The sequence below is a fragment of the Primulina tabacum genome, chromosome 8 (assembly GCF_025594145.1).
Source record: "Primulina tabacum isolate GXHZ01 chromosome 8, ASM2559414v2, whole genome shotgun sequence".
Taxonomy (NCBI): domain Eukaryota; kingdom Viridiplantae; phylum Streptophyta; class Magnoliopsida; order Lamiales; family Gesneriaceae; genus Primulina; species Primulina tabacum.
The window spans coordinates 40,902,670-40,918,160 of NC_134557.1; the positions used below are offsets into that span (position 1 = coordinate 40,902,670).

Genomic DNA, 15,491 nt, shown 5'->3' on the forward strand with positions numbered 1-15,491 from the left:
TTCTTGTATATTGGATGGTGCTTACATTTGTTATATATATTTATATTAATTTAAATCAAATTCTCACGTCTATATATAAAGTAGTTTCGAAACTCGAAATAATATTAATTTGGGGAAATAAGTATCTTGTGAAACGGTCTCACGAATCTTTATCTGTGAGACGAGTCAACCCTATCGATATTCACAATAAAAAATAATACTCTTAGCATAAAAAGTAATACTTTTTCATGGATGACCCAAATAACCGATATTCATAATAAAAAGTAATACTTTTAGCATAAAAATTAATACTAATTCATGGACGACCCAAATAAGAGATCCGTCTCACAAAATATGACCCGTGAGACTGTCTCACACAAATTTTTGTCTAATTTGGATACTGTCATTTGGACCCGTGGATTGGATATATTAGAACATTTCAAACAAAAAAATTTGAAAATTTAATTTACGAATAGATTAATTTGCACGGACATGTATGGCTAGTCTTCCTCAATACAGGACCTCGAAAGAGAGAGGGCACAATATAGTCCATTTGCGTACGAAATGATCGACTAAATCAACATACAATGGTGAATGAACATAGAAATTCAATTCAATAATATTTTATCTTTCATTTATCTAATTAGTGAAATTAAAATTTCAATAATAGAGATTATATAAAAGTATTATTTTTTGATTAAAATATGCAAACAAGTAAATTTAAATAATATGAAAGCTTTTACTAGATTAAAAGATTTATTAGTTATCGGTATATGAGATAAACATATATGGTAACAAGATAAACAAATTATATAAAAGAGGAGAACATTACAAAACATATTTGTATTTCAAATATTCAAGAAGATTCACGTTTTATTTCAATTAATTAAGGGCAAAAATTTCATAATTTTAAAAGTACTGAAGATAAAAATAGTATTTTTTGACGAGAAATATTTGTTGTCACGAACCTTAGACGAGTTGTATTGACAAGGATGCACGTGGATTGATTGAATTAAAATGGAAGGATTTCAAATAATGATTTAAATCAATTGGATAACATGTGGTTTTATTTCGAACATAAATGGTTTATTGACGAGGATTTTCATTCAGTTTTTCCACGATGTTGGCTCTTTCAGGACAATTCTTTAGATATTTTCGTAAAGTTACAATCCTATCAAGGGCAGATTAATATTTGGACTGTCGGGATATTTTAAAACTGGAAAAAGAAAATTGATGAATCTCGACGAACTTTGAATTCAAAGTTTATGAACTTCCAATTTATTGGAGACAATTTACAAAGTATTAAAGAACTGAAAACTATATATGATTGAACGATTATCAAATCAGGAAGAAATCCATTGGAAACAAAGAGCAAGATCTAACTGGCTTAGTCATGGTGACAGAAACACAAGCTTTTTCCATGCTTTTGCTACTGATTGAAGAAAAGAAAATCTTATCTTTACTCCTTTTTATTGTGTAATGCTAAGGATCAATAATTCCTCGACATATACTTTACATTTCAAATACATTCTCTGTTGATGAATTGGGGTTGTTTTGTGTCATTACTTGGGCTATATGGGGTGAAATTTGAAAGAGAACATGATAGCGTAATATTTGAACAATTCCCGGCCTTAATCTATTAGACACTAATCAGAATTCTACATGACTTGAGCGTTGGAGGGGCTACGCCAGGACACCCTCCTGGCCCCCTTCTAACGATCTTATTTGTGATTTCAGGCTCAGGATAATTTCAAACCCTGCGTCTGGACTAGTGACACTTGCTGGAATCGGACCCTAAATTTTCCTTGAGTATCATTTAATTTTTAAGATATGAGGCTAGGAATATCACAATCATCCCTCCTTCATAATGCGACGTCCTCGTTGCGGCCTGACCACTCGATCCACCAGCGCCAAGAATATAGAGGTGGCTCCTACATGTTCAAGAGGTGGCTTCCGTCATGTACCCCTTTGCCCCACAGGTTCAAGAGGTGGCTCTCATGCACATAGCACTTTGCCACGCATAGCACTTATTTCTCGATGTTCCCTGCTGGTGATCGGCTCTGATACCACTTCAATGTCATGCCCCAGGGACATGATTGGTCGACACCGACGTTGCTCTCAAATTTACATTCGAAAACTACAAGCCTTAGAAGTACAAAATTCAGAAACCAGTCTTTTTATTCATAATATTAAATATTTCATTCTCTGATACAAACTCAAATAACTAATATTTTACAGCGGAAATGTAAAAATCAGACATAACAAGTCTTAACAGATGCAGCGGAAAAACATAAATTAGAACTGAGAGACAACAGTCTTCTTCATCAGCACCAGAACTGATTCTGCTCTTCTTATTCTAACATTTTTCCTTGTTCTTATCTGAGATGAGTTTGTTGGGTAAGTGATATGGTCGCCACTCAATAAGCGGGCGCGGGAAGTAACTCTCAGTTTTCAAAACCATTTTCAACAGAAACATTATTACAAATAATATACAGAAACTCTTACTTTCAAAACATGAATCGGTATTCAGGAATAACAGGTTTCAGAACAGAAATCAGAACTCAAAATTTAGCAAGCAAGCACTGAGCACTTTTGTGAATTTCATGGCTAAAATGATATCAGTTCCCTATATGTTCTCTACTCTAAGGGGGTGATGCCAGTAATCAGTAATCAGAATTCAGTAATCCGGAATGTTTCAGAATATATATTCCTACCATTAGTTCACTAGGTTTTAGTGTTTCAAAAATCAGATATTAGAAATCAAAAATATATATTGTAACGTCCCGGAAATCGAAAAGTCCACGTAAACCACATGCATGCAAATTATTAAATTCTTTGGTATTTTATTAAATTCTTTTAAAAGCATAAAATGTATTTTTATTTTATTAAATTGTGTTTAGTTATTTTTATGAATTTTATGCATTATTATTGCATGATATGATTTAATTCATAAAATTTTAAAAGTTCATGCACTATGATTTTTAAGTTTCATTTCGCGCTCGAACGAGGAACGGAGACCGGAGAATTTTCAAGAAAATTATTTTTTATTACAAGATTAATTTTTATTAATTAATATAAGATGTTTTAAAGGTATTTTTCAAGAATTGTGATTTATTGGGTATTTTTAACCGCAAGATTTTAATTTTTAACGGTACGCAAATTTTAGCGAATCTGGGAAAATTTTTGAGGGTTCGGCTAATGTTTTCAAAACCTTTTCAACACGAAATATTTTTCCGGAGTGGGTTTGGATTTAATGGACCTACTTTTAAGCTTATTGGGCTTAACACCCTTTTTATTTTAATTGAAGTCCATTAGTGTACAATTTAATTAACCTAAACTACCATTAAATTAAACATAAACCTTCCCTACATCTATTACTTTTCTCACCATCCGACAGCCCCTTACCCTTTCATTATTTGGATGGGTTCAGCTGCATTTGCCTCTTGAAATACAGCTGGTTTTCTTGATTTCCAATCATTCATGTAGATTCATTCAACCGACGTCTCTCCGTTGCTCTTCTCTTCAACCTTCTCGCATAAACGATCAACAGGCACGCCATGTACTTCCGTTTCTGCATCATTCACGTCATATATATGTTTTTTTGGGTGTTTCGTGTGTTTAGTTTCGATCCATGCAAACTTTTCAGTTTATGGTTCGGTTGACTTTAATTATGCTTAAATCCTTGCACCTCTCACGTTTTATTTCATTGTTGTGCAAGGGCTGCGTTTTTGGTGGTCAAGGGGCGTTCATGCTGTGATTAAGGTGGTACGATGATGGGAATATAGGGAGGGCTCGGCTCTTAGTGATGAATCGCTGGGGTCATGCGAGAGGCTAGGTTGTTCGAGTGGTTTTGTGGAGGATGAGGGCGGGATCGGTTATGCAGGGACTGAACGATGCCGAGGTTCGATCTAAGAGGGTCCAACCGAGGCTAGGGAAGGTCCACCACCTGCTGGTCTTGCCCTCGGAACCACTTGGTGTCGAGAGTTTGATGTTGGCCGCGTGTGTGTTGAGTGAGCATCAAGTGTGTGTGGGTGCCTCACGATGGGCCTGGGGCTAGATCTGTGGTTCTAGTGTGTTCACTAAAGTATAGTCTAGCTCTTAGATGGCTGGGCTCGTGACTGTTGTGAGCTGGTGCGAGCCTAGGGTGCTAGAATTCGAGTGGTGCAAGAAAAGGTTAGAGATAAGAATAGCTGAATCTGTCCAGCAGCTTTGAGGCCCATTCAGAAAGGTTTATGGGCCGAGTCTTGATGGTTTTAGGGCCTTTTTAAGTGTTTACTAGGTATGGTAAAAAGTTGGGAGAAATTTGGTTAAGTTTCGGTTCGATTCGGGTTAAAACCGAGACCCCGACCCAAGTTTTAAAACGAATTGGATAAGTTGTAAAATAGGCCAAGTTTACATCTAGGGATGCTTTTAAATATGTTTTGGGATATTTTTATGAGTTTGGTAAGCTTCGGGTCAAAATAATGAGTTTTGAAATTATCCGGGAATCGCCGCACGAAATGTTATTTAATGAATTAATTGAAATGCCTAGATTTAAGCTTAATAAAATTATGGAAAATTATATTTAAGCTCAAATAATTATTAGAAGTCTAAGTTTTTAATTTGGGAATTTTATGCTAAGGTTTGGTTTAATTCGGGATTAAAACGTCTTAATATGTTATATTTAAAGATTAATCTAAAAGTCATAGATTTAAGCCAAATAAAAATATGATAAAGTTCTTTTAGGCTTAAATAATTATTTGGGACATGTTAGAGTCAATGGAATTAAGAAAATGTCAAAGAAGTGAAATTTTACGTCCAGGGGTAAAATGGTAATATTTGGGTTTCCAGGGGCAAAAATGTCATTTTGCACCCGGGGTGAGATTTTGGTCCTGGCAGCGCCCTGAGCACATTTTATCATGTTTTAAATGTTTATGCATCATGTTTACGATTTTTACGCAATTATAATAAATACGGTGGCATGCTTGGTTTAAAGGAAAAATTACGTATATGCATTATTTTATTAAGTGATGAATATGATGACACGTTTTGAAGGAAGTGATTTAGTTGTGACTAATACGATGACACGATGACATGATGATATGATTGGAGATATCGTGAGGGAAAAGGCCCCAGAGGGAGTCCGTTTACGGGAGAAGGCCCCAGAGGGAGCCCGACGATCATATTTCCATTGACATGATATGATGATATGATAGGCCAAGGCCCAGTTGACGGGTGAGAGTGTCGCTGGTGTCCCCGCCGCCCAGTACTGTTGTTGCACGTAGATGGATCCATCGACTGACATGATGATACGAAAGTCACAGCTAATGAACGGAATTCAAATTAAGATTTTAACACGTATATGTTGATACGATGATACATGCTATGATTATTATCATGTTTTGAAAGGATACGACACGTTTACGTATATGATAACATGAGATGACATGTTTTGACACGTATATTATGATATGAGATGACATGATTTGACACGACATGATTTTATACGACATGTTTATGTTCATGTTTTAAAGTTCATGAAAGGTATGTTGGCATTATGATTTTACACAACACGTTTACGTTATGCTTTTAAGTTCATGAAAGATATGTTGAGTATGATATTTTTCACTGATGCGTGCTATGTATATGTACTTGTTATTCCTGGTACAGGCGTGTGTGATGCAGGTGATCTAAATGGTGAGGAGACTGGAGGTGCCGAACTCTGAGTAGGCAGACTTGGTGGGGTGACACGACCCGAGGACCATATGTTTTCCGCATTACGATTTATGAGATTGAGAGGAGATGGATATTTTCATATGTTGACGATTTTAAGAATTTTATACGTTTATGTTTACGTATGATTTAAAAAAAAAAAATATTTCCGCACTTTTAAAATTAGCAGACGTCACACATATACTTTGCTTCAAAACAGAAATTATCAAACTGGTTTCAAGATATTTATACACAAGCCCACTTACCGTAATTTACTAGAAAGTTTCCGTTGAAGTCTTGAATCTGCTTGCTCTCGCTACTGGATTTTTCTACTCGAAAAAGGAACTCTCTTAGCTCGAATTTCAAGTGATAACTCAAGATTTGTGTAACACCAATTCAGATATTTGAGAGTGTTATTTATAAGTAAAATTCTGACTGTTAGCCTCCCAATTAATGGCCATAATCTACCATTATTTGCAATTAACACCCTTTATTCCATGTTAAATGCTTCAGTTACAAGTCATACGCGGAATCAGTAGCTGTCTGCTAGAATCTCGCGCTACTGAATTCTTCTGCTGCTGGAATTGTTAGCTGTTGAAATTTTTGCATTGCTGCTGAATATTACTAGCTGCAAAATGTTAGCTATTGCTGGAAATTCGGGTTCACACAAAAGCACGCGTCAGCCTTTAACTAAATAATAATAAAATAAGAAGTTTGAACTCACGCATTACGTGTCGCAAGTGGGAGGGTCATCCACCTACATTAGTATTAACATCACATTGGTTTGAACACCAATATAGGTGTCTTTAGAGGTTGACTCAAATATTTGAACCTCCAGGTTACGTGGCATAAATGGACGGATGACCCACCCACTTTGGTATTATTCTTAGAGGTCAACTCCGTGCTATATATGACTTGGTCTGTAATTCTACAAACAAAATAATATTTCAAATATTTGGATCTTATGGAACTCGTTGGACCCAGTTAAAGCTATAAATCATGAGTATTTTTGGGGCCAAGAGTGTTCATCGATCACCAAAATTCAAAACATTCTTCCGGTCAATGATTTCTTAGGTGTACAACATATGCGATGCAATGCTAACAATGCTTTAACTAAATTCGCTATGTCTAGTACTAGTATTCTTTGGCTTTATGTTGGTTGGTTTCCTTCTTGGTTACAAGAAATTTCAGATCAAGATAATTAATGAAAGTTATGTTAAAAAAAATATAATTTCTTAATCAGTGGTTAAGTTATTTTTGTCAAATGCCACAACTTGGTACGGTATTATTATTTTCAAACTGAGAAAAATATTTTTTTGTACTTGGACTTGGTAATAAAGTTGGACCAACTCAAAAGTTTCAAGAAATACAACACTAGGAAATTTTTCTCAACATACAAATATGAACTACCAAAAGTTATTTCATTCATGACCCACTGAACTCAATAGTCAACTAGCTAAACGAGTTCAATTCAAGAAGATTCACGTTTTATTTCAGTTAATTCAGGGGAAAAAATTTCATAATTTTCAAAGTACCGAAGATAAAAATAGTACTTTTTGACGAGAAATATTTGTTGTCACGAAACTTAGACGAGTTGTATTGGATAACTTTGCGGTTTTTTGATCTCAAAATTAATTCACCGTCGTGTTAAACTTGGATTTTTATCCGAAATAGAAGTCGCGTGAAATCTTTAATTTCATCAAATCCAAATCCATCACGAATAAAATTCATATTTAATATAAAATTTTGGACATCATAAATTTCCAAAAAAATAGAAATTTAATACGATAGACATAAATCAATAAACACGATTAGTTTGATAAATCAAGCTTTTCCTTGAAGCCTTGCACTCGTAAGCCCCACACATGCATCAACAAAATCCTCATCAATAAAATCAGTCGAGAAGACCTGCAGCCTCTCGCCTAACCCTCGCACGAAACACTGAGATATAAACAACCTTGAATACGGGTGGATCCGATCTGTCACCGGCTTCACGCACATAATCGGATTATCGGCCTGTGGCGTAGCTGTGTTCTCGACTCGATAAAAGTGTCGCCTCTCCACCACCGGCTCCTGCATTTTCAAATACTTGATGTTGCTCTCAAATTTCGTCCACGGCAGATCGGTATCGGTCCAGTTATCGGTCAAGTAACCCGAACCCCATAACTGGGAGCCGGCCTTCGGTTCCGATGGTTCCCTCGGCTTCCACACGCAAATGACCCGTCCCGGCATCAACTGGGATATCGTTTTGCTAAAAACCTGATCGTCTTGAGGGATCAAGAACTCTCCGAGGTGTTCTTCCAAATATATATCGAAATCCGGCGGGTCTTTGTGTCCGTATTCGGTTCGGATTTCCAGGATGATGATCTCGGAACACGTCTCGTTTAGAAACTTCTTAACATCATTGAAAACGACATCAACGCTGTAAGACACAAGGATTCCATGGCACACCAGGCGTTCTTCTTGTACCCGAATATCGAGTACCCGAGTGCCGATTCTCAGCTGCTGGTAGACTGAGAGAGACTGACATTGTGCCAAGGGTCGTGTGACAAGAGGAATCCCGATATCGTTGGTGGCTGAATTGTGGGTTCCGGGCCATACAATCTGGTTGATCTCGATTTCATCCGGGTTGAAAAGAGACATCCAGTTTGCACGGTCCGACGGAACGTAATCGGAACCCGGAAATTCCGATCCTTGGCCATGTAACATGTCAGACAAGATTTTCTTCTCTCCGGCGACAGCTTTTCTCCGCTTGATTTGCTTGGAAATCTCAGCTCCCATATTCTCTTCTTCTTGGAATATTCTTTTGGTTTGAAAAATTAATGTTTATCTGAATTTTGCTTATTCAAGTAGAATATTAGGCCTTGTACGTTTCTTTTATTAAGTTGATTGTTATTTTCATCAAATCAAGTGTTTCTATATTTGCTTCGTTATCATGGGTTGGATGTTTTAAACAACTTGCTTATTTTTGATATCAACTAGACAGACGTGTACGCCAGTGTGTGAATATGAAAAACTGCTAAACTTTAATTTTTTAAATAAAATAATTTTTTTCCTCCCACATCTATATGTTGAATTATCGTTTTCTCGTGTCCAAATCGCAACAGAAGTTTTAAAATTTTATTTTGACAATCAAAATATTTGGACACTCGTATCGTTTAAATTGAATAAACACACATAGGATGTTTAGTAATATATATTTAGTGAAATTTTTCACTCGGCACCAACTACTCCGGTATTAGCGGATGTAGCTCTTGTTGTAATTTCCTACGTACGTTCTTCAAATCTCCTTTTTTCGATCTCCTAATCCGGCGCACGACTAGAATATTTGTTCTTCTTTTACTTGCACTAGAAAGTATAGAAGATATTTGAGTAGGAAAGCAAAATTGAGAGGTGGCTCAAAACCTGAAACAATTATTCAAGGTGGCCGAAAATTGAGAGAAAAAAAGGGAGAGTTTTTCAAAAATTCTTGTGGCTTGGAGGCTAGGGTTATGATCTTATTACCTTAATACAAATCTCTTAACCTAGTTTCCATAATTTTGGATTTAGGTTATTTAATTAAATTTAATGGACTTTGTTAATTAATTGGACTAGTCCAACTAGTTTAATTAATTATACTAAATTCATGAAGAACTTTAATTATTTAGTATGTTGGATATGTACTCCTACAAGCTAATTAAATATACTTCCCATTATATTTAATTTAATATTTAATAAACCTAACTTTTGATTTTAATAATTTAAATCCTCATATTTTATAAATTCAATTTCTTGAATTTACTATATCATAAATTCAACTCCTTGAATTTATTTTCGCAAAATTTAGTCATCATAAATTTAACTCATTGAATTTATTATATCATAATTTTATATAAATTCAACTCCTTTAATTTGTTCTCTCAACGGGAACAAATAATCCACAGCTAGCCATGAGTTAACTACTCATTGTGATTCAGGATATTTTCCTTTATCCGGGTTTACCATAATTTGCCTCATTTCATGCACCAACATTTGATCATGAGAATGTCAGAAATCATTTTCTGATTAAACCCATCGAATCATGGTAAGAGCATCTAGTAGCATCGCCCCATGATTCCCTAGGTATCACTGATAATATCTGCAAGAACCAGTCGATTATGATTAACGTACAGTACGGTCCTTTCATCTCTTATATCCCGATCGAATCAGCAACCATTGGTTCATTGAGGGTTGCATATTAAATTCGATATCTATGTGATACAATCATGAAATATTCATACTGTCATTGCATATACAACTAGAGAACTCTTTTTTTAATGTACATCTCACACTCTGACCATAGATTTCATGCACTGCTATTTTATTAGATGACATAGGATATCCACGCCCGTAGGTGAGCAGTGAATCTTCGACTACAATGCACTGGCTCCTACACACAGTCGCAATTGCACCCAATCTCGCCACATTGTGACCCTCGCGGAGTTGGTAAACGAGTCAAAGCACAATCCTAGTATGTAGACCCTCAGTGTTGTCCCGGGTCGAAAGAACTAATCATGTACAATCACAACCACAGACTTTTCCTCTCGATGAATGATAACCAATCGGAAAGTCCGAGGAAGGGTTGTTCAGTATAATCATCGTATGATTACCAATCTGTATGATTGGAAATCTCTATGCGCTTACCATGAAACACGTTACAAAACATCACAGATTCTAGTCTCAAGTTCAAGCGGCCTTTATCTCTATTTTAGGTGGCTGAATCGACTATGAACGAATTTAGAAAATACATCGTTTACACATGAGTTTCAAGATCGAATTACGATTCATTTGTATTACATCATAATCAAGGACTTTATCTATTCTGATTGCATGAATATACATATAAAGTAAAATGAAAACATAAAAAGTTAAATTATATTGAAATAAATATGATTTATTAATTGAGTCAATAAATTCTTTATCCAACTGTTGGCTTGCAGGACATCTACTCTAACAATCTCCCACTTGCCCTAGAGCCAACTACCCATAAAATTTAATCTCATTGTCTCGCGATACTTTTCAAACAATGGTCTTGGCAAGGGATTTGTAATTAAGTGGATCAGCAACATTATTTGCAGAGGCGACTCTCTCGACTGAAATATCCCATAGTCCCAAAATCTCCATGATGACGTGGAATTTCCTCAGTATATGTTTGGATAGCTGATGAGACCTTGATTTATTTGCTTGTGCAATGACACCAGTGTTGTCGCAACACATTGGGACTGGATCAACTCCATTTGAAATAACGCCCAACTCTTAGACGGAATTTTTCATTCAAACTGCCTTTTTGGCTGTAGCAGATGCAACAATATATTCAACTTCAGTGGTGTAATCCGCAATAGTGTCTTGTTTGGAACTCTTCCAAGAGACAACCACACTATTGAGCACGAATACAAAACCAGAGGTCGATTTCGAATCCACTACGTCGCTTTGGAAGCTAGAATCAGTGTAGCCTTCCAATTTTAATTCTCCATCCTCATAGACCATGAACAAGTTCTTAGTCCTCCTTAGGTACTTAAGAATATCTTTCACAGCTTTCCAATGCATTGGACCAGGGTTCACCTGATATCTGCTTGTTACACTCAGAGCGTAAGCAACATCAGGGCAGTATTGATATCATACCATACATGATACTACCAATGGATGACACATATGTAATACGTGTCATCATCTCTATCTCGTCATCAATCTTGGGGCACAATGCTTTAGATAGAGCAACACCGTGACACATTGGTAAGTATCATCTCTTGGGCTCTTCCATAGAGAATCTCTTCAGAATGATATCAATATAAGTTGCTTGGGTGAGCCTCAGCATCCTCTTTGATCTATCTCTATATATTTGTATTCACAATACATAGGATACTTCACTCATGCCTTTCATGGAGAATTTACTTGCTAATCATACTTTAGTTGATTGCAGTAATCTTACATCATTCCCAATGAGCAAGATATCATCAACATAAAGTACTAAGAATGTCACTACACTCCCACTATCAATGTATTCTCCTCCATTATCTATTCGAATACATTTGAGTTTTATGCTTGTTTGCCGTTCAACCAAGTTTAGAAAATTGTTGAATGTTTCCGTAACTTTGTCCTTGGTTTTGAGTGTCCACAGCCAAACTTTCCGAGAATGATCATCGATAAAAGTTAACCAGTACCTCGCTCCTCCGAGTGACAATGGCATCGGACCACATAGATCTGAGTGCACCATATCTAGTATTTTATCTGCTCTGCTATGAGGTGAACTTTTGAATGATACCCTGTTTTGTTTTTCGACTAAGCAGTTTGTGCATTGTTTCATATGAACCTGCTTTATACCGGGCAAAACTTGCTTGCTCACAAGGCGTGTAAGATTCTTTTCACTTATGTGACCAATACGTCGATGCCACAACTCTGTTGAGTTTTCTTCCCCTGCGTAGTTCACACCTTCAAAATGGTTTTCCTGAACTACATACAGCTTTGACATCTTTAATCCTTTTGGCACCACAAGTGATCCTTTTCAAATATTACATATTCCATTTGGAAGGTTGTGCATAAACCTTCTTCATCGAGTCTTTAGACCGATATCACGCTCAAGCGCATATCTGGCACATGCCTGAAGTTTTTCAGAATCAGTGTAGAGCCATCCACGGTAGTCAAGCTCACATCTCCCTTTCCCACGACTCTGGATAAGTCGTTATTCCCCATTCTCACCACACCAAAGTCCCCTTGTGTGTAGGATGAAAAGCATTCTCTTCGAGATGTGACGTGGACTCTTGCTCCACTATCGATCACCCAACTAGTTACTTGAGTTGCCAAATATAACGTACCGTACTTTTTACTACTATAATTTTGCGGAAGAATTAAAAATTTTCTAGAATTAAAACGTGAGCATTCAAAATTCGATAAAATAAACTGTACGTCTCAACAAAGATCTAAAAATAGAGTTTGACGAAAGTATTTGAACATTTTCATAAAGACTTAAAAACATGACGGTCCTCGGGTTTAGCCTCCCGCTCAATCCAAGCCTGCTCCTTGGTCCCCACCTCCTGTCTCCTCATAAACCTCCTCACCTGCATCGATCACGTCTAGTGAGTCTAAAGACTCAACACGTATAAAATGGAAGTAACAAGTACTACATAATAAGATCACATGCAACTTTAAAATAGGACATACATACTTTAAACTTGAACTTGCATAATAGAAACTTGAACATACGTACATACATACTAAGACGTGCCATCGACATAAACTTTTCTTAAACATGCTTGCATACTTGAACATACTTAAACATACATAACTTCATCATTTTGCGTAGAGATATGTTTCAAAGCAAGTGACACATAACGTAATCGCCTGATCAGACTAAACCACAGTACTGGGATGACAGGGGCGTATCCACTGCCACATACATGAGATCCCCGTTCATAATTTAACGGGCTGATTGGTCCACGTTCATGATTTAACGCTTTCCAATCTCGATCTAAACCCGTTCATAATTTAACGGGCGGATTGGTCCCCGTTCATAATTTAACGCTTTTCAATCCTAAACATAATTTGGTCACAAGACATTTAGCATACCTCAAAAACTTAAAATATTTTCTTGCACGTCAAACATGCTTACTTGGCGTTGAGGGATTCGTTGGACTACGATTGGGGACGTTGCTGCACATACTATCATGAATTTAAAATACTTAACTTGCATTGCTTAGACGTAGGTACACATGCTCACCACCAAACTCCATAGATAACTTAAGACGTACTAAAACACTCAGGAATTGACCTCATTTAAATCAATGTACTAAACCATCACATGAAATCCCAAAGCAATCAATTAAGTTTTCCCAAAACATGAAGTACACGGACCCCGGGTCTGGGTCCGTGTATGGGTCCGTGTGTGTGCGCAAAGAAAGTACCAACAAAAGGAAGGGACACGGACCCCGTGCCCAGGTCCGGCTCCGGGTCCGTGTAGACTCGATAAAGTTTGTCGTGCAGAAGGGGAAAGGCACGGACCCCGTGCATGGGTCCGTGTAGAGGTCCGTGTAGGCTCGGTAAAAATACACTTCAAAGGATATAAAGGCACGGACCCCGTGTAAGGGTCCATGAGAGGGTTCGTGTACCTGCGCAAATCGGAAACTCACGAAAATTTAATACATACGATGCTTATCATTCTAGACTCGATTGTACGGACCATGAACCGGCACCCCGAGACCCATCTTAGCATGCCATAACATCGAACCAAATTCGCACAAACACCCAAAGCAACGACGTCCACCCTACGACACATACAATTCAAAAACGTGGCAATTGACACCAACTCGTTTCCTACGACTTCTAATGCATTCGAGTGCCTATCGACACTAAACGACATATCAAATAACATCTCAACATCATACTAAGAATACCTAGACGCAGCAACGATCACCCGTCGATCCCCAACGAAGCCTGCAACAATAAAATCTCAAGAACACATCAATACATAATTTTCTGAAAAACGCAGTTTGAGCAGTCCCACGAAAAACATCATAACTCACTCAATTTTTATCCAAATATTTCGAATTTACTGTCAAATCGAAGATATCAAAAAGTTATACAATTTTTGGGGTGAAATTTTTCTCAGAATCACGACCGAAAAGTCGCAATATTTAAAAAGACAGTAAAAACGAGTTTTCAGATCTAAAAATTATTTCAAAACTAATCCAAACCATTTTCCGCTCAAACGACGAACGTCACACATGAATTTTTTTACGCATAAAAATAACACAACACATAATATGACGAGATCGATGCAGAAATAACAGAATATACGTGCCTTTGATAATTTGAAATACCGTAACGACTATACCGAAGCGGGGAGAGATGCGGGGTTGATCCGGGACGATCGCGGCGCTTTGAGATCATCTAGACCAATCTTTTTCTAAAGTTTTCATGAGATTAATTTCTTTTATGAGATATTTTAGTTAAATTGATAATTTTTTCTTCGTCGGTTAAAGGTTTTGGCATCACCTTGGCCTGTCCCTTTGTGATGTAATAAGATTCAGTACCAAAAGTGGTGGTAACCTTCCTATCAAAGTCGTTTTACTAGAACTTGGTTGTTGTTCTAGAGTTTGGATTCTTGTTTGAATATCCTTTAATGTTACAAGAATTTCTTTTTAAGGATTTTTTTCCACTTTTCGTGGTACATAATACATCATATTACCGCAATTTTTACTATCGTTTGGATTTCTCTAAGATTTAAAGACAGTTTAACTGAATCCGGTACTATTTCCAGGAACTTATTAGACTGAATCATAAATTTAACTTTGGATTTTGATAAGTTCCACCTTACTCTTGATATCTAATCTTAGTTAGATTTTCTTGTTTCAAATATTCCAAAATATTGGAATAAGTCCTGCAAATAATTAATCTCGAACTTGGGTTCAGATCCATATTATTTGAGAAAATTCTCATCCTCAAACATTTAATTACACTATAATAATAATAATTTTTGCATGTTTGAAATAATTTTACCTTGATACCATTTATGGTCTCATGTAAATCAATTCATCAATTTATTAAAAAAGTGTATTTTTGTCATTTTTATTGTTTTAAGGAGTTTAAACAGTTTTTTTTTTTTATATAGAGAGTTAGGGGTAAATTTATGTTTGGATTTGATGATTTATCTCTAATTTACCCTACAAAGATAATCTTTCCTATTTAGTAAAATATATTTAATAATAATATTTTAGAAAGCGCAAATAAAATCTTCATATAAAAAAATCAGTTGGAATAGGTGTCTAGGAAGTTAAGAAATGGTGGTTTAAAAATAAATAAATTATTAA

General features: G+C 36.3%; 1 protein-coding gene across 1 annotated transcript; it reads right to left on the reverse strand.

Moving 5' to 3' along the window:
- Positions 1-7,485: 7,485 nt before the first annotated feature.
- On the reverse strand, positions 7,486-8,702 carry LOC142552562 (uncharacterized). Its single transcript, XM_075662244.1, has one exon. The coding sequence runs from the start codon at positions 8,449-8,451 to the stop codon at positions 7,495-7,497; it is 957 nt and encodes a 318-aa protein (XP_075518359.1). The 5' UTR covers positions 8,452-8,702; the 3' UTR covers positions 7,486-7,494.
- Between the last annotated feature and the right edge of the window lie 6,789 nt (positions 8,703-15,491).

Coding starts and splice junctions, on each gene's coding strand:
- LOC142552562 (XM_075662244.1), bottom strand. CDS start 8,451: ATGGGAGCTGAGATTTCCAAGCAAATCAAGCGGAGAAAAGCTGTCGCC.